The sequence below is a fragment of the Serinus canaria genome, chromosome 5, assembly GCF_022539315.1.
Source record: "Serinus canaria isolate serCan28SL12 chromosome 5, serCan2020, whole genome shotgun sequence".
NCBI lineage: Eukaryota > Metazoa > Chordata > Aves > Passeriformes > Fringillidae > Serinus > Serinus canaria.
The window spans coordinates 39,725,206-39,745,346 of record NC_066319.1 but is presented as its reverse complement, the minus strand read 5'-3'; the positions used below and the strand labels follow the sequence as shown (position 1 = coordinate 39,745,346).

The window sequence follows — 20,141 nt, the reverse complement described above, 5'->3', positions numbered from 1 at the left end:
TAGCATCTATTATTTTTTACATTCAAAGTCACTAGAAAATATTGGTCAAAAGCTGTATAAAATTGCTATGTTTAGTAAAAGAAAACCTGGACTTTCAGATCTCTGCTTTACCAGTATTTTCTTTTGCATACAGGGAATTAACTTAAATCCTGGTTAACTTATGCAGTTCCAGAAGTGAAGATGGAAACAACAAACCTCAGTGTCTCTTGTCCTCTCTTGAAGAGAGGCTTCAGATACAAATGCAAGATCCTTTATCATGCAACAAGTCAACACAAAGAGATGAGACAGTTTACTCATTATGAAATAGATTGTCTTAGAAATGAATTCTGGTGTATCAACAAGAAATACAGTAAATGAAAACTGTTAATTAATAATTGCCATTTTCTAAATGACAGTAATGCATTGGAAATGCCACTTATGCCCATAATTACAGAAAGAATATGGTACAGCACTTTGGATGTCACAGTGTGTTTCCAGGAAAGACCAATTTCCAAGATTAAAGATCTCAGTTACTTGACTGCTTATGACACTCTTATGTAGGGCTAGGTTTCTTAGACAGATACAGAGATGGTCTGAAGGCATTCAACCATGCAGCTGGGCCCTTTCCACTACTGGCCTATGATTTAATCAAAAATACACTTAGGGATAAGGACTCTTCTATCTAATGGTATAGTGGTTTCTTTACAGCTGTGGTTTATGGCAAACCATTCTTCCCCCTCCCCTCTCCCTCCACCCTCCCCATTATTGGTTTCCCACATCCTGCAAACTTAGTGAACAGCTTCCAGGCAGAAACTCTGTCCCCTAGGCTGGTTTATGCTGCTATTTTTAACTTTAACCAAGCAATACCAAGTGGTACCTTTCTGAAGACAAAGACTTATTTCTCCTTCTTTCAGGAAGCTTGTGATCTTTATAAAGGGTGATATTCTTTGCCTCTCATTCCACTTAGTTGACTAGGAAAGATCATAGAATGGTTTGGGTTGGAAGGAACCGTCAAGATAATGTAGTTTAAACCCCCTACCATGGACAGGGACAACTGTTAGACCATGTTGCTCAGAGCTTCATCCAGCCTGGCCTTGAACATTGCCAGGGTTCCAGCATCCATGTTTTCCCTGGGCAGCCTGAGTGCCTCACAAACCTCACAGTAAAGAATTCCTTCCTAATATCTAATCTAAAGTTACTCTTTCAGTTTGAATCTATTCCTTCTCGTCCTGTCACTACATGATGTTGTAAAAAGTCTCATTTTGTCTTGTAGGCTCCCTTCAGGTACTGGAAGGCGAATTAGGTCACCCTTAAGCCACCTCTTTTCCAGGTTGAACAAACCCAATTCTCTCACTCTGTCTTCACAGGAGAAGTGCTCTATCCCTCTGATCATCTTGGTTTCCCTCCTCTGCACTCACTCCAACAGTTCCCTGCTCTTCCTGCTGGGGACCCCAGAACTGACCCCAGCACTGCAGGTGGGCTCTCAGCAGAGCAGAGCAGAGCAGAGCAGAGGGGCAGAATCCCCTTCCTGGCCCTGCTGCCCACACTGCTTTGGATGCAGCCCAGGACTCGTTTGGCTCTCTGGGCTGGGAGTGCCCATGGCTGGCTCATGTCCAGCCCCTCATTCACCAGCACCCCCAAGTCCTTCTGGGCAGGGCTGCTCTGGGTCTGTTCATCCTCAGCCTGTGCTGATACTGGGGATTGCCCTGACCCAGGTACAGCACCTTGCACTTGACTCTGTTAAACCTCATGAGGTTCCCATGGACCCACTTCTTGAATTTGTCCAGCTCTCTCTGGATGGTAACCCATCCTTCAGGTGTGACAGAAGAAAAGGAAGATTACTCATTGCTTCCACATGAGGCCAATACAGGAAAAAAAATTCACATGTAGGCATTAGGTGTGTTGCAGAAAGCAAAGCAGACTTCCTTTTTCTGGTCTGCCAACACACAGCCACTTCTCACTAGCTGTTTAGATATTCACTCATCAGATTCAGAAATGAGGCATTATAATAATATATCATTGCCAGTCCATATACATCACTTGATGAAAGAAACCAGCTGGGTCATATCAAACCATATTTCCTGATGTTTTTCAGGAAGGATTTATTTTTTCTCCTAAGTTATGATCCTCTTCAGGAAGCAGACAAAACAAAGATTTGCTGTGCAGCCAGGGGCAAATCTTACAGGATTTGTGCAATGCATGTAGTGTAATGACTGGGGAATGTCATGGTAACCATATTCTGGCCCTTTCTTGAAACAAAATTTTCGCTTTTTGAAGTGCTGAAATCCTCTTGCAGGTTGACTAGATGCTTGGGAGAAATCCACTGTTTTTAAGGATTTGTAAGAAACTCCACTTGCAGAGGAAAGCAGTAGCAGACAGTCTGACTCACAACTAGAGTCTCTGAAAGACATCCAGCTCACAACAAGCTGCCTTGCATGACACAATTTGACGTCTGCCCCCTCAGAGGAGACTTGCTACAAAAATCTCTAAGTATGCTTCAGGATCTGAAGATCTCATTTAGATACTACCATGTTAAGTGCTCTGTCATGCTAATCTGAAGAACTGGAAAAAAACAAACAGAACAAACAAAGCGAAACAAAATAAAAGAGATGGCAATACAATCTCAGGAAAGCGTAGTGTGGCAGCTGTTACATAATGCTGAATACATATTTTAAATTGTCTTCATTTTTGTCAATTTTACCTGCCTTCACTCAAAACACCAGGGCCACAATTTGGCAGAGGGAACCACCAATCTTTATTCCTAGATAATTTCAAAAGAAAGTTTTACTACACATATGAAGACATGAGTTTTGTAGGCCTGTGTATAAGGAAAAAAAAATCCAGGCTGATATCACAGACAAAGTGGATTCCACATAGAATTTCTGGAATTAGAAATGGTGGAGAAAACACTTTTCAGGAAAGAAGACAAGCCCAGATTGAATGGGAAGCATCATGCAACTGGAAGCATTAGTAATGTAAGTACTGGCACCAATGGGATGCCAAAAAGATTCATAGCTCTCCATCTGCACCTTGAAGAATGGTGTATTAAGACATCCTAGGTGTATAAATATATTATATTAAATATATCTGACACAGCATAACTTTTTCAGAAGATCATATAAATAAGGCAAAACAATGTGAAAACCATGAGGTAAATCCTATACAATAATTACTGGAAACAGTGTGGAAAAAATCCCTTGCCATTTTTCTTCCCTTGCCATTTTTCTTCCCTAGACTCAGAAAAAACCAGTTTTATAGTAGAATGAGGAAGTGATGACAGTCAACCATTTTGACTTGTCAGTACAGAAACTCTTCAAAGACTCCCTCCTGATTTTTGACATGATAATACTCAAGATATAGGGATCAGCTCAATAACCCCAAAATAATTTTGGGGGAGATTTTATGACTTTAGAACATAACTGAGTACTGTAACTTGTCTCCCCTTTGTGTGGGGGAAGGAGACTACCATTTCTATAATTATGGTGAAATAAGATTTTATAAAATACTCTTGCAGGGGCACCAAATTGAATTAATGTTCTGGAGTTGTCTTCTGTTGCCCATCCCAGAACAGCAGGAGGCAAATTGTCAAAATACAATGTTGAAATTGCTTTTAGAGATAACAGCACCTCTTTCACCTGCCCGAACAAATGATAAAAATTTTGTTCATAAAAGACGCATCTTTAACAGCCCCTAAATCCTTAACAACTGCATCCAATTTTGTCTTTTTAAGGCCAATTTGATTTGTCTGATAGGTCAGATAAAGAAGCCACTTCTTTTCAAAGAACAGAAGATTTCTCAAGCTCACTGTCTGTGCTGTAGGCGTGGACTTGTAGAGAAGAAGCCTTGTTAAGTATAGTCTTTTCCCCTGGGAACCACTATGATTCACTGAATACCACTGGCAAAGGCTTCATACCAGGGTCTCCACAGTAATCAGTGATTCTTTCCTTCTAATTCAAAACAGCAGTGAAAACTCCTTTTCAATGAGGGCCAATAAAATCCTTTTTTGGTAAGTTAATAGAGCAGACTCCTCAGGGCAGACTTGGTGTTACTTGTCACCTTCAGTTCAGTGGAGTTGTCCTGCATTACAACTGCAGAGGCAGACTCAGAATCCAACAATTTTGAGATCAGGCTGCTTTCTAAACTACTCATCTCTAAGTCAGCTAGGGAAACTTCATTCTTTGGAAAAGGACAGCAGTGTTCTAAAGTGGGAAGAAACAAGTTACCAGGTTCCTTAAGACATGCTGTGGTTGTGCACCTTTGCCTTGAAGGAGCCTTTGCACTTGAGCTCTTTGGAAAACAAAGACAGCAAGAAGCAAAATGTGTATGAATAAGTTAAAAGCTTCAGTTAGTGCAAAGTTTTTTTTCCCATATTTACACAATTAACCATTTACAAGGATTATATTACGGATTACTTCCATATAGCAACCTACTTTCCTCCAAAATCCCTGTTTGTGTAGAGGTGGATCTTGGTGTCCCTTACGTGCTTCTAAAAGTTTAATCATTCTGAAAGCCTCTGCAATATATAGTGCCCAGCCAGGTGAAAGCATACACAAGCTGCATGTGACACCTTGGCATATGTCAGCAACAGACACTTTTCTTGAGAAAACTCAAGGACCACAGGATGAATACTGGTGGAACATGCCATTGTCAGGAAAGTAGCTTTGTCCTGGCTGTTCTAGTAGTCTGTACTGCAACCGTCAAAATAAAAAAACCCATACAAAGTCAGACTGCAAGACAACCTAGCTTAGCTCTTGTTGGACAGAGGTCAACAGCCCATGCCTGATGCACAAGTTAAAAATTGCCACAGCCCATTGTTTGACTTCCCCAGAATAATAATTTGAAAAATCTTAGAAACTTTCTATTTTTCAGTTTTAATATTACATATACCTTAACAGATTACTTTTTCATGGATTTGTCTACTTGTCTTTTCAAACCACATACTCTTTTTTTGTATTCACATCTTGTAACAAGAAATTCCACAGGTCAAGTAGGTACTGTGGAAAAAGAGTTGCTGTCTCCCCCCACTTTCTTTATTCTTTTTCTTTGAAACTTGTGATGGTGAACTATTGCTCCTTTTTCAACTTCTCCCCTTACATACCCCTTGCTCAGCTCTTTTCCAATTAACCACTTTCTGCATGAAGAAAACTATGAATGGTAAACTGTTGGTATAAGCAATCTCAGTTCTGTAAAGTAAAATAAGATTCTCCTGATGTTTGCTGTAAACAAGGATGTCTCAGCTCTAGAAACATGATGGTCTAGAAGAAAAAAAAAAGCCCAGCCCCAGATTTAAATAAAGCTCAGAAGCTTCAGTTGGAAGAAACTTACGACAGAACCATGAGAATAATGTGTTCAGAAAGGAAATAATTTGAAGAGGATCAATCAGCCACTTACTACAACCAAAAAAATCCAACTATTTATATACCAGTAAATAAACCATTCAGATTCAAACAGTGAGTCCAGGATTATCAGCAAATATAGAACTGACTGAGGTAAAAATTCTTTGGCAGTTTTATCAAGTAAATCTTAAAAAATAAAATGGGAGACAGACAACTTTTGTTTCCAGCAAATAATCCAAAATTACAGGAAGTGTTGTATTAGTACAAGGTACAGGTCTTAGAGAATGCATGCTAAGAATACAAGTCTGTTCTGTTAAGCCATCTGTACATCAATGAGCTCCTCAGGTAAAGAAAAATGGTCTAGCACTGCCAGCCATTCCACTCCATGCATATGGAGAATATCTGTTATGAGGAAAAGGCACAGCACTGACATTCCTACTAATAAACAAAGGTCTTGATATGAAAACTTCCTTCCACAACGTGGAACAGTATCAGAGATACATCTCTTGACCTTGCAGGCATCATAGTAAGAAGCATTTCCAAGAAATCATTATTGTCCAAAAAAGCCACCCTACTCCTGTGAATAGAAATTTCAGTATATCTTGTTGGCATCCAAGACTAAGTGGTTGTCTAGGGTCTCAACATGATCTTCCCACTGATGGCACTAACATGCCTTGTGAGGCTGTTTTAAAGGTCAAGATAAAACATGTGAAAAGGAAACTTGGTATTTCACGAATTAAGCACAAGTCAGCTCTTCTGGAAAGGAGAGAATTTAATAACCCCACCCTTAATTTTTAAGTCGTGGTATGCTCATCACCTAAACACAGCACAAATGCTGTAGGAACTCTTCATTAGCTCAGCCTCCAGGACTCTGATGTGTTCATTATTGCTTTCAAGCCTAACAAGCCTGATTCTCTGTTACTAGAACAGGCTCTGTAAGTCAGAAGTGATACAAACATCACAGAAGAGGGGGATCCTTTGATAACATTATTCACTGTCACCATTGAGATAGATGCTGAATGATTGTTGGGGCTTTCTGTTAGTAATTGTCTTGCAGTGAAGAAGGACACTTGTGATGGAACCATTGATGAATACAGAGAAAAAATAAATCACACTTAAGGAACATGTAACTGTACTCTGCTTGTGCAACTATTATATATCCAAAATGATTACTATTCTACTTCCGTCCCTTGTAGTAGAAAACACTTCCTGTAAAATGCCTTCTCTCCCAAGATGGGTGGGAAACAGTCCTCTGCTTCCCTACTGAATCTCTTAACTGCAGTACTAAGAGGCTTATGGAAAGAGACAAAATACATGTTACCCTTCAGTACACAGTACCCACCATGCACAAAGACACATGGACTCCAGGATGAAGAATACAGGGGGGTGGAAAAATAAGCGTCTGGAATCACAGAATTTGTTCCTAACTCTCTATTGCACGTGTTCTCAGTGTATCAGCATTTGTGTTCAGTGATGGGAGCAGCAGATGCTCAAGACAAAGGAATACTGCTACATCATTTGATGCTCTGGCTGAGCACATCCTGAGAATAAACAGGAATTCCTAGTCTAGGCGTTTGGCTTCAGGTAAAGGACCAGTCTTGATACTCCTGGGTTGTTTTTTTTTTTATTTGTTGGAAGCAGGAGAAAAATTTTCTCAGGGAAAAGGATGCAAGTCCTCACTGCTCCTGACAAAATTCATGCCTTCAAAATAAGGGTCTTAGACTGCACTGTGTATTTTCCTGAATATTTAAAAAATCTCAGAGACAGGATATTTAATATACTGCTACTAAGTCATCACAGTTACAGATGTGGGGGTTGGCTACATCTAACATGCAACACAAAGAAGTTCAGGAAAAATGTCTGTAACAAAGTTCAAATCATTATCCCAAAATGAGTGGGTGTGAGACTGGCAAAGTTGACAAAACAATTCACCCGTGTTCATAATAAGCCAGCACTAATTGGTAATTTTCTTGACAAAGATGCAAGAATGTTGTTTCTGACAATGGTTCCTATAAGACAAACCTTTCCTGAGCTAACTAAATCTTTATCCTACAAACCTCTCTACAATTTTCAGCAGTGGCTGTGATAACCTGAACAAACAAACTAGAAAACAAAAGCAGAGATGAGAGGTCCATGAGGATGCATATCCTACAGCTATTCAATCCTGTACCTAAAACCCAGTGGAATAAGGATAACTGGGATCCTTTGGGAGGAAGAAAGGACTAGAATTGTTATTTACTGAAGCTCAATCTTACATGGAAATAGCCCCTCTGACCGAGCTGGGAGGCAATAGCCAATACCACACATAGCAGAGTAGACTGTGAGAAAACAGACCTAAGGTCCTGAAGTCCACAGCTGCTAAGAATGTGCACAAGTCTGAAGTAACAACTTCTGCAACTAAACTTTCACTAATCATGAGCCAACAAAAAAGTAAAGAAAGTGAACATGATCATGACTGTCTAATGGAAATGAAAGATAAGCTAAGGAAGGGAACAGCTGTATCAGAGAGCTGCACTTCAGACAAGTGAAGTATTCAGTGTGTCACATGTGTGAGTGTACCAGAAATAGAAAAATGCATGTTCTGTCCTATTAATTCATGCCTGAAGTGAGTGATGGTGAAACTAGCAAGGTATGAACATAATTATTTAACCTTCTCACAATTTGTCTGGTCTTGAGTGACAGAAAATATGTGGAATTCAAGAGTGAACATGAACATAATCATTTCAAGAGAAAACACCTTCCTTCTCTGACACAGTTTTTTTGTCAGTCCTTTGGGTTGATCACTATCTACTTGTCAACATATTTGAACGATCTCTTAACACTGACTATACAAACTACAAAAGACAGGGAAAGTGGAGTAAGAAAAGAGATCAAACAAGATGTCGAATCCAATCTCTGAAGACTCTGATACAAGCAATAGAACATTTTTTACCTTTGAGAACTATCAATCACACCCCTTGCTGTTGGACAAGGCAGAAGTTGCAAAATACTGAGTTTTCTTTTAACTTGGCACCAACAAAGAGCCAGAGCTGAAGCTGCTTCCTGTTCATTTTAAGGATGGATGGATCTTCTCTCCAATACAATTTCCAGCTGCTGACATTGTTTTCTAACACAAGCAAACTAATTTTCGTAACACTAGGCAAATTTTAACTGGACTGCTTCACCAAGACACTATTGCAACTGATAAGAGCCACCTGGGCCTTAGGGTTCAAGCGTGGGTCTGAAAACATCAGCCAATTTAAAAAGTTTACAAAGTCAAAACAAACAGAAATCAAAATACAAAATAAGCCACACAGAACACAAGTATCTCACAGTGAAACAGAGACAGATTTAAAATCCTGTCCAGTAGAACAACAACAAATATTTTGGGCATGTGAATCAATAACTGAAATTATAACCAAAACAAACAAATGAAATTACTTTATTTAAACTGTTAATTTCTATGGCTCTGTGCCAAAATTCAAGATGGCAACCAACATAGACATCTCCAGTCGCATGTTCTAATATTTTTCTCTGCTGATGGTTGCCATGTGATGAAAGTATGGAATCTTGGCTATTACCAGACTATAACAGATTGAAATGGCTGAGCAAGTGAGACTATGTTCAAACCTGGACTTTAGGAAGAACAGCTGCAGGAAAGAAGTCTTGTCTTACAGAAAGATCTCACAGTTAGTGATCAGGAAGAAATGGAAGGAAGGGACAAGGACTCAGCAGCAGAAGCTCTCAGAAGCATTCATTCATCTCAGCTTGCAGGTGTATCACCACAATCTGCCTTCACAGATGTTTAGATACTCTTTTCAGTGAGTTGTTCTCTCACCAAGGCCTCCTCTTCTCTCTTTTTTGCCTGATGTGGGAACGTGATGGTGTGAAGTCACTGCTGCTGCTTCTTCCTTTGTCCCATACTTGAAGCAACTCTTGGATTCCTCACCTGGAGTTCTGTGTTAATCCTTCTCTGCGAGCAGAAGCTGGGGAAAAAAACCAAAGTTTTTTTACTCAAAAACTTCAACTAGTCATGAAGGACTGTTTTGGGGGGAAAACTGATGCACTGCTCTGCAAATCTCAGCCATCACCAGAAACCTGGGCATCCCTATCACACAACCTTTCTGCCACAATAGATGAGATCACAGACCAGTATAACAAAACCTAACTTAAGCTACTAATTGAAAAAGTACTCTTGGTATGCCTTTCAAGCACCAGAATACCTTCTTCACTCTTGCTTCTGACTCATGTGACTCATCTCTTCACATGCACCCTCCTCTAAATCTTTCTGCCATATCAGTATGCTTTATCTCTTTCTTTGGGTCTTACACTCATTTGTTTGCATGGGAGTCTACTTCCCCACTACAACACATGCTGAGGATCTCGCTGCAGAAGAGCTACGGGTATGAAAGGTTGATCTTTAAAAAGAAACAAATTGGGAATATGGAATTTGGCCCCCTCCCCCACCCAAATATTATAAAGATACAGTTTTGACTTCTACATACTGCAGCATATAGGCATATTATGGGAAAACGTCAATGTCATCTCCACTTCTTTTACTTAAACATCCTTAGACAGCCCTTTAAAAAGAAAAAACCAAAACACTCAGAAATGTACCAAGTTTATTTTGGACAGCTTGCATTTTACAGCTAATCTAGTAGGTAAAGATTGTCCTATGTATTTGGCACATCAGCTTGCTCCTAAACATGAGTGACATTTGTTGAGAGATGTTTATTAAAAATATTGCTATATTTAAAGAAAATACAGTCACTCTCCTTGAAAGTCCAGCATACAGCCAAACATCACAGAGCACAGAGGATCTGGAAAGATGTTTAGAAAGTGGAAGTGCCAGCTATGTCACTGCACAGAAAGTTTAAAAACTGAATTAGGAACCAAACTGTCAACCATGTGCTTTAAGACAGGATATCAGTCCAGAAACGTATCCCTTGGCAATATGCTGAAATTAGGGAAACAAAGGCACATGAGAGAAATCAGCCAACTTCAACCTCATTTTCCTGTTTTGAAGATGTTTGAGCCTTCCTATTCCTAGAGAAATGCATTGCACAGTTTGGCTTTTCTCACAAACTGAGTTAAAATCACTTTCCTTGAGTTCCTGTATATTCTTGTGCCTTGAGAACTCGGCACAGAGAGGGGCATTCCTATGCCTACAAGTAAATATGTTCGTTCCTATCAAGAGTGGAGCTCGTTGCCAATTCAGTAATTTCATAAATATGAATGTATATAAGCTCTGAAATTTTTCAAAGCTATTGGTGAGCATTCCACCTCCTTGCAGTTGAGTATTTAGAGGTTCTGGTTGAGTAGTGGGAACAGAAAAAAAGCTCACTGCTGACAGAAGCCAACATTAAGGGTTGATTCTCTCCAGTCATTGCAGTGAATCACCACATACAACAGCATGAGCCTCCTTTATTCTCTGCCTGCCATGAGGTGTCAAAGTATCTGCCCATATGTCTGTCCACATGTTTACACACTATTATGTCACCCATGACTGCACCTCAAAAACTCAGAACAGTCACAGTGGGAAGAAAAGGATTACCTCCCTTTTATGGATATGATTCTGAGTCACAAGAAAATCAAAGGAGTTGCATGAAGTCATTTAAGAGATATCTGCACACTAAAATTCATTGCCATATAGACTTTCCCAGCACAGATGTACATAGCCTTGCTAACAAATCAGCACCTAATCTAGTGTGCTTCCAAGCTGCAGGAATAAGACAGAAACAAGCACAAGGCTAGGTGACAGTACTGGGTCAGGAGCCCTTGATAATATGTTTTACAGCTAGTTTGGACTGTTTCATCTTACCCGCAGAAAGTTTATGGGAGACCTGAGCAGCTTTATTGAACTCTCCTGAATCTAGCGTTGAAAGCAGGAACTTTCTCCCTGAAAAGCTAAGATTATCCTAGAAATTCAGATTTTTTTTTTTATCCTAGAGTGAATTTCTGATCTTAGAATGATGCCTAGCATTCTCTTGATAATACGTAGTATAACTAAGAAAGGCAATAAATAAATGGGGTTTATTTATATCTATGGGTGACTGACACTAGCAAGCCAGGACAGCTGACAACAGAAAGCCAGCCTTCCCTCCCCCATATTTTGGGCACAATTTCAACCTGACTTGTTGGACCAGGCAGGCAAGGGAAAGCAGCAGTTCCAAGTCATGAAAATTTTCTTGGGGGTGGGGAGTGTGATGTATATGCCATGAACAGTATATACAGCTGTATTCCAGAGAAGTCTTCCTGCATAAAAAAGCAGAGAGCAGACTCACTGACCAGTGGAAGTCAGCATGAGCCTTCCTAGTCCCCATGTTAAAGACACCACACACTCATCCCAACTGCTAATGCCTTTCTGTACTTGACAGCTTTCTTTCTGATTTCTCTTATTCACCTCTCTACTTCCTGGTTCACTGTGGCTCCCTCTTCTCTGGCTCTTCCCCACATTTCATTTCATAACTTCAGATACACATTTTAGCCTATTCACACACATTTTGGCTTCTATTCTTAGCCTCAATAAAACAATGCCAGATTAAAACAAAATCCAATTTGGATGGGCAAAGTCATTCCCTCTATAGGTAGCTTAATGCCAAAGGACCAGATGTGAGACAAAAGCAGCCAAAATATTATATAACCTCTCCTGTGTCTTTGCACACCTGATATTGAAGGACATTTCCAACACAGCAAGGAAACACAGGCAGCTCGCCATTGCCTCACTACTCAGAACAAGCAATGCCCAAGCCTCCCGTCAGGCCAAAATGCCAACTGCCTGCAATCATCACTTATCCTGCTTCTGAGTTTGTCAGAAGCAAAGGCTCCTAAAATTCAAGCTGAGTTATAGCACTTAGACAGGGAAGCTGACTCTAAAGACTGTTTTTCCATTTTCTCCTGCTTTCTCAGGAGATGTGGAATGTCCTTTCAGTGACATGAGATCAGCAGCAACAGAAAAAAGCCCCTTCCTTTCACAAAAGAAAGGCAAAAGGTGGAGTAAAGATGTGAGAGGCAGGATGCTCTCCACAAGCTAAAGAATAAATGTAATTTCTGATGATTAGAAGTGAACACCGACCCTCAGTTCTATCTGAGAGGCAATGGCTGAGATGGATATTATCATCTGAGAAGGGCCTGAAATGCTGCTTCTGGCAGCACTTTACTCTCTGCTGAGACTTAATGAGACTTACATACACTTTTCTCAGAACTCAAACATAGTCATGTCCTGCTGATAACTTGTATCTATTTTAAAGGTACTGATTCAAAACATCAATATTTGCTCATTGTTAGTCATAAGATAATGGTTCCCTGCCCCTCCAAAGAGTACTAAGAAATGGGGTAAAAAGAAAGCCTCTTGACCATTCTCCTTTCCCTCTAGGCCCATCTGGTACTAGAAGCTTGTGTGCCATTATCTGACCTGGGACTGACTGATCAATTAAAGAAGCAAGTGAAATTATTTTTACTCCCTCCCTCTGTAGTCTCTTTATAAAACTGTGGAAGTCAGTAGGGTAAGAGAGAAATTATTCAGGATGTTTTTGTGATGCATTAAAAAAACAATGGCTTTAGGAAGATAACTATAAGAACAAATGTGCAACTAAATATCCTCCATTGTAACTGATTCTTCACCCTCCCAAAAAGGGAGGCACAATAGTAGGATTCAACTCAAGCCCAGCTTTCCAAAGTATGATAAAAGGGACTAATTCTGTTTCTCAATGATCCTTTCTCTGCATGGAGACAGCATTACAGAGAGATACTGACAGAGCTGCTGTTAACAAAGGCTATATGCAGGGTGAGAGACTGCACCAGAAAAGTTTGATGCAGTTTGGATATCACACAGGAGCTCCCTCTTCAATGACCCACCCAGAGCTTCTCAGCCAGACAGGTGGTTCTGAAAGGATTTATGTGGAAGAGCTCATCATGACTCTATTCCTGGACTAGGATAAGTAATGAGATGACATCAAAAGTTGCTCTTTTGTGTCATAAGATACATTGTGCCTGGGTCTTCAAAGCAATCCGAGGTAGAGGTTACTTGAGGTGCCCCATTTGAAGGTCATCTTTTGAACTGAAGACCATTTGTGCAGTCAGTCACAGCAGCAACACAGAGAACCAGGACGGTGGCAAATGAAGACTGGAATTAACAGGATTACTGAGAAGGAGGAAGTGTACCAGCAATGTGCTGTGCAGAAACCTGAGTGATTTCTATTCCCAGCTGGTCCTGATGAAGGATTTGGACAGTGTGGTGAGACCAGCTGAATCATAGTCAAGGTTCCTCCTGGGAATGTGGTAACAACATAAAAATAAACACATTGGTGTTCAACAATCTACTGCTTTCCAAGGCTGCAGGGAACCTGGCAGAAGCTGAGGAAGTCTGGACAAGGCTGGGCAGCTGGGAATTCCACCCTACTGTAACAAATGGCTGGAAGACTGACACAGGCCATGCACAGTGGTAACAGTACATATTACACCCCATCCCCACCCTTTATGCTCCAGGAGAGTTGAGACATTCTTGTTGATAAAAGAATCTCCAAATTCCACATGTTTTTTTGTTTGTTTTTTTAGATCTGGCAAAAATTATGAAGTAATTGTGTGTGTCTTGTTTATATGCCTGCTGTGTTTACTTGCCCTTTTTTTTTTTCCTGGACCAGGACAATTTAGAAGTTAGTACATTTGCACACCTGCTAAAGGAGGCTGCATTTCAAGAATAATGTTTGAGCTGTGGGTAGGCAACAGTCAGTCAAGACTTAGCAACTCCAATGCTAACTCTAATTTCAGGTCTCCAATAACAAGACATATAACAACATGACCTTGTTTTGAAGGTCCATACAAAAATCTTGGATATATAAAACTTCAGAAATACACAGTCTAATTGTAGATTTTCTGTAAAATGAAAAAAATCTGGAGTGTGCTAGATGGTGAGAAGGGTGAGTACAAAAGTGCCCATTACTATCACTAGTTTACAAGCAGGCTCCATTCATTGCTCCACACTGGACCACACTGCTCACACACACTTCATATTTGGATGGCATTCAGACACTGCCCTCCACCTTAGCCTAAAGAAGGATATCACTAGAAAATTAAGAACAGCAGACTGTCTTCTACATGGATTAGATCCAAACCATTTTATTAATCCCCATATTCTTCTAGTCTCTTTGCAGTTCAGGATGCAGTTTTAAGCCCTTACAGATGATAACACTTTATTTCAAACACTTGCATACTTTGTGGACTTGGCATTCATGCAGATACAGGGGCAGGTGAATGTCTAAAATAAACAGACAACTGTTCATCACCCTGCAACTAAGCACAGCTACAGAACTGAAAATCACGGGAAATAAAATCCAGTCTATACCAACTAGCTCAAGAAGTTTCATTCTAGTTTCAGACTGAGTTTTGACACTCACTTTCTGCTTCAAGTATTCTCCAGAGAACTAAAATACAAATAAATTCATTTTAGGCTCATGTTTTCAACCAGACTAGGTAGAAATCCAAGACTTTGCATGAATTAGCAGTCTTCACTGCAAACTTGAAATGTATATTATTAATTGTGACCTCCTCTAATTCTTATGGCTTTTTTCTCCTCCCAGCAGACACAGTGGAAAACTTATGTGGACTCTAGTAATATAAACATCAGCACAATAAAACTGCATTACTGTTAATCAGTCTGATTACGGTAAGATGAAGGTCCTGTCAAGTTTGGAGCCATCAGTCTTGCAGAGTTTTAGTGATTCATGTTTGTAATTATATAGTTTATTAGTACATTATGTTTTTTCCGTAGCAAAGCAGAACACCAGAGGTGTTCTGTCTTCTGAAGCTTTTAAAATAAAAATGTCCCAAACTCTAAAGAAACTGGCAGCAAACGAAGGATAAAAGCCTAAAGAACACAGGTGTCATTCATACAGAAACTCAACAGTTGCTGTTAACCTTTGCATATCAAACCAAACCAAATAAAATCAACTTGAGCATGTACTCTACAGCTGCGCTGAGGAGTTAACTATATCTCCAGACTCTTGCAGACAAGAGTCCAATTCAGGAACAGAGAAGCTGCTTGGGACTATGCTGTTATATTTTCATAAAGCACTCTTCATCCTCTGGTCTCCCCAAAACCTCCTTTGTGCTAGTATTTTCAAAAATGAAAAATAATTAACAGAAACAATTTCTAACTTTGAGACTGACACACAACTACAAAAATTCCTTGATATTTCTTGCCAGCTTGTTCAAAAGCTAAATTCTGATGACATTTTTTTTTTTCTACACCTTCACTTTCTGGAGAAAACAGATTCACACACTATTTATCTAATGTCATTAGAGAGGAAAGGAAAATAAACCAGCAAAATACGGCAAAATGTCTCCATACACCTTATACTCTTGAAATACATAATAAAACAAAAATGACCAGCCTGACCATCATCTAAACTCAAGCACAGCCTCCATATACCAAGTACAGGCTCCTAAAGACAACCCGGACCTGAACAACCAGCTACAGTACTTATCTTAGCTGTTACTCAGCAAGCTATGGGATCCTTAATTCAAAATCATCCTGTTTCAATAATACTAACTGAATTTGCTGAATACTAACTGAAATTGCTGAATTCCACCAAACAGGAAACAATCGGTGTCATGCTGAGGGATTCTCAAAGTAACACAGAATAATAAAAGCAATGTGATAATGGCTCTATTTTCAGAAACCCGCTAGTAGCTGGGTGTTCAGTGAAAACTCAGGTCACAAGCAATTTAAATGTCCCCTAGAGGTAGTAATTCTTAATATTTCTTTCTTAGAATAAATCCTGCTAAACTTCCACAAATTCTGCTAAGAACCTGTCTCTTCAGACAATACAAATAACCCACATTTGCTATCTTTCAAATTTAGACTCCTGTCTGTACAGAGTCATGGGGCTCTCTGCCTTCTCTCTCATTACATCAGTGACAGACAGCTCCCAAAGCTTCTGCCTCTCTGTGAAATTAGGATGAGGCTACTTTCATTGTAGTGGTGGTTGGTTTCAGAATCCTGAGCTACCCTGCAGAAATGCTGACTTTTATTTTCCTTTCTATTTCAGAGGATCTGTTCTCAAGAGCCTGAGCCTACTGCACAACAGTGTCTACAGCTGCTATTTTACAGCTGCAGCACTAACCACTACTGAACTGTTTTCTGGACAGTCTAGTTAAAAGTTTCCATACTGCCTGATTCTCTCTTCCATTGAGCAACATCCTGGCTTGAGGTCAGATCACTCGTGACACCTTTATGCTTCTTCACAGAGCCCCCATAACTATTCTCAGATAGGCTGTTAGAGGAGAAGGCCTATTCAAGCTCCTCAGACATTTCTAAACATCTGTGTCTATGTGTTTATACATAGGTTCTGCCTGGTTCCTATTTAATATCTGCAGCTTTTCAAAGCCTTCTGTCTTTAAATGCTTGCAGTTTATCCTGTGATTTGCTCTATGACTTGTGTGTCCAACCTCTCCAGTTGGTATCTAAGACACTAAATACATGTGAAACAGTAACCCCAAGTAAACTGCTGCTGAGGGGAAATCAGGGCCCTAGTGTAAGCAATCAATGGAGAGAGTGAAGAAGAAAAACAGCTGTTCCTGCAGCAAGGACTACTACTGCAGAGTAGTTTCTGAGACACAAACTGGGCACAACAGCCTCTGACACATACCAGTAGCTTGGTGCAAAGCTGAAGAAAATATCATTCCCCAGTTTCAAAGAACAAACATTTTGCTCTAGTTAGTTTAATCATGGCAACATTTAGCACTGTTCTTGGAGCTATGTACCTCTTTTAGCAGCAAGGAAGCTGTGAGTGACCCACCCACCATGGTTCTACTAGCTGACCCCTAGCCAAACCTGGGCTTTTCCTAAGCCCTGATACTCTCAGTTAAATAGCAGGCTAACCCTTTGTTTCAGCTTCAGAGAGGGTAGTTTAGCACTGTGCAGCTAGACCAGTTCTACAGAAGGGAACATGAGCTGAAGTTCTCAATTCTCACTGGATTATAAGTACTCACAGAGGAGTGACTACCCTGAACTTCACAGTTGTTATCTAGCCTCTATTATTCCTCCAACTCTGGCTGTTGCATACCTTCACTAATACTATCATCCATCTTCATGTATGCATTGTGTAGGTATTCACAGAAACAGGGAAGGATAGCAAAATGCTACATACAGTTATCATGGACACACATAACAACAGTATCCAGTGGAAATGGAAAGATTCTCTTGGAAAGGTTAAAATTACAGTGTGGCAACTGTAACAGTACTCTTGAAAATGTGAAAAAGAAGGCAGAATCCAGCACACAAACACCTTCATGTTAGTCCACTCAACAAACCAATTTTGTCAATATATTGAGAACTTCATTTTTACATTTACTTTTATATGTATCTGTAACCTTGCTTTATATACTGTACTAAAAACTTAAATTGCACTATACAGGAGACCAAAACTTTTGATTCAGTTATACATGTAATACAGGGTTGACATAATTTTATTTGTTTGGATAATGCCACTATATGCCAGAGTACACTGTCATGTTACAGTGTACCATAGGGTGTTTTATATTGGCTGTAGTCATTCACCCTATAAAATTTCTGGTAGGATAACTGGAGTTTTTGGCAGGTGGTAAAGTGTGGGAGGCAGTTTGGAATTGTACGTTAAGTACATTAGCTGAATGTTTATGCTAGAGGATCATAAAAAAAATCACTGACATAAATAAGGGAAATGTCATACTTTAATTTCAGAGATAAATATCCAAGAGATGAACCCACCACAAACTTTTATTTCAGCCTCTGAAAACACAGAGATCACTACATTAGTAACACTTAAGTCATGTTTTCACAGTTCCATTTCAAAACAGAAGATCAGAAACATATTTTTTCAAAGTATTCTGGAACATAATATGCCCACATATTCCATAACACTATCACAAATTACTGTGAGCCACCGTTAGTATGGATTTACAAGACTATGCTCTACCTGCCAATAGGTCTGCAAAAATGACTGGGTCTTTATTTGCTGAGAACTTAGCAGATAAACCTGTTTGAATTAATTAGCTACTAGGGAAAGACAAAGATTTGATTCTGTAACTCTCAGTGATTTTCATCAGATACTTTCAAGTCTACTACTTGACTTCATTATGCAGCTGATTCACAAGTCTCAGCTATGTCTTTCTGCACTAAGAGCTTTTCTGCAAGACCAAAGAAAAATGTAAAGTATGTCCTGGCCCTTTATTACAGGCCAAGCTTAAACAAGAGAGCATCCTGAGCCAAAGTCTAAAGCAAAAAGGAACCACTTGAGCCAAGGCGGTTTTTTTTCCCTCTACAGCCATATTTTAAGGGGGGGGTCTTCCAACTCTATGAAACTCAGCCTATGCTCCCTTCTGTTTGGTCTTTTTAATCCCAGGGGGTATAAATTCCCTGCACAGCTGAATGCAGACTGTTACCTAGGAACCACTACATGTAGAGGAGGCAGCTGTGTTTCTTCTTGCTGATAAGCTTTTTCCCTGCCAGTTCTTGAAAAAGATGAAAGCGTCCCAGCATACCCACCCCCACTTTCACGGTCTTTGGCACTGTCACTCACCTGTGGAACACGTCCCTGGCTCACAGGGTACAGCACTGTGAAGGCTGTTCTGGAATCCATTCAGTTGCTTTTCAGTGGAGGTCAAACTAAGAGGTAAAACCATAAAATTAGAGGTAAGTGATATAACAAGGAAGAATGAAAGTCTCAAACAAAACAAAAAAGAGGAGATTCCCCTAGTTTACATAATCTCAATGGGACTGTAACCGTGAAGCTGTGCCTGAACGTGGTACAAAAAAGGCAGTGACAGCAACTGACTCCAAAAAGCAGAGCAAGACAAATGAACAGTCAAGCCACCAGGGAAACTTTAATGTGACTGAAACACTTAATTGCCTCATATGCCTTGGAAGCTGATTCCGGAGTATAAAGAAGATAGCAAATGGTATTGGACCACCAACATAGATTGCAACTAGTAATGCTGTGGTCATCTTAGTCCCATGATTTGAACTAAAGTGATTAAGCAACTGTTGCACAGAAATGCACATGCTGTCAAAACATACTACATTCAAGAGTTAAGTCTTTGCATCTTGCCTCAGCAGAGAGAGCTCATTTAGCCAAGATTTCCTCACTTATCTTGCAAACTAAGACACACGGGATGCATCTAATTTTCAGTAATCCAGTGCCATTCCTCAAGCAGGTATCTTATGTAAATCCTTCTCCATTGATCTCAGCACCTGAGTTACAACAAAACTATACTCTGTAGACTACAACTGCACTTTGACTCAGAAAGACTGATTACCAAACTGAGACCATGTACTCCTACAGAAAAATTTGGTCTACTCACAAGAGAAGGGCAAGCTTTACAGCTGTATGCATCTATTCTGTCCTTAAAAATCTATACAATTCTCCTTTTATTCCTGACTTGTCCTTTCCTCTCTTATTCTTCCTTGCTGTTCTTCTTTCTGGCCCAACTAATTTCCGACCACTACAGACTCTTCTGCGAGTACACTCATCCCTGCCAGAGTCCTTCTTCATTCTTTCAGCTCTGCAGTGTTACAGCTGCTGTCAACTCTTCCCCTGAAGAGCATCATGATCTCCAAGCCCCAGGGGATGCCCCAACAGCTAACTGACTGTTACTCGCTGTTTAAATTGTAATTCACTGTTTAAACACGTGCAGTTTCTATGGTTTTATCTGAAACCTTGTGCTTCCAGATTTCAAGGTCAGCAAGTTGCCAGAAACCAGGTGTTTCTGACAGCTGAAAGGTCTGTGAGGGACTTTGCATTTTATTTCAGCTGGATTTCAGTGAAATGAATTGGAGTCTACACATGAAGGGAGAGGGATGCAGATACA

At 40.0% G+C, this 20,141-nt stretch overlaps 1 protein-coding gene across 6 annotated transcripts in view; it reads right to left on the bottom strand.

Annotated features, from left to right (window-relative positions):
- Positions 1 to 8,720: 8,720 nt before the first annotated feature.
- TTLL5 (tubulin tyrosine ligase like 5) overlaps positions 8,721 to 20,141 on the bottom strand; it is a 122,537-nt gene continuing 111,116 nt past the window's right edge. For all 6 annotated transcript variants that reach the window (XR_003946192.2, XM_030240104.2, XM_030240106.2 and 3 more), the window contains 2 exons: positions 18,854 to 18,939; positions 8,721 to 9,280 (listed from right to left, as the gene is read on the bottom strand). Coding sequence is in view for 5 of the 6 variants with exons in the window: in XM_030240104.2 (XP_030095964.1) it covers positions 9,240 to 9,280; positions 18,854 to 18,939 (127 nt within the window). In the remaining variant the exon portion in view is untranslated. The remainder of the gene's footprint in view (positions 9,281 to 18,853; positions 18,940 to 20,141) is intronic.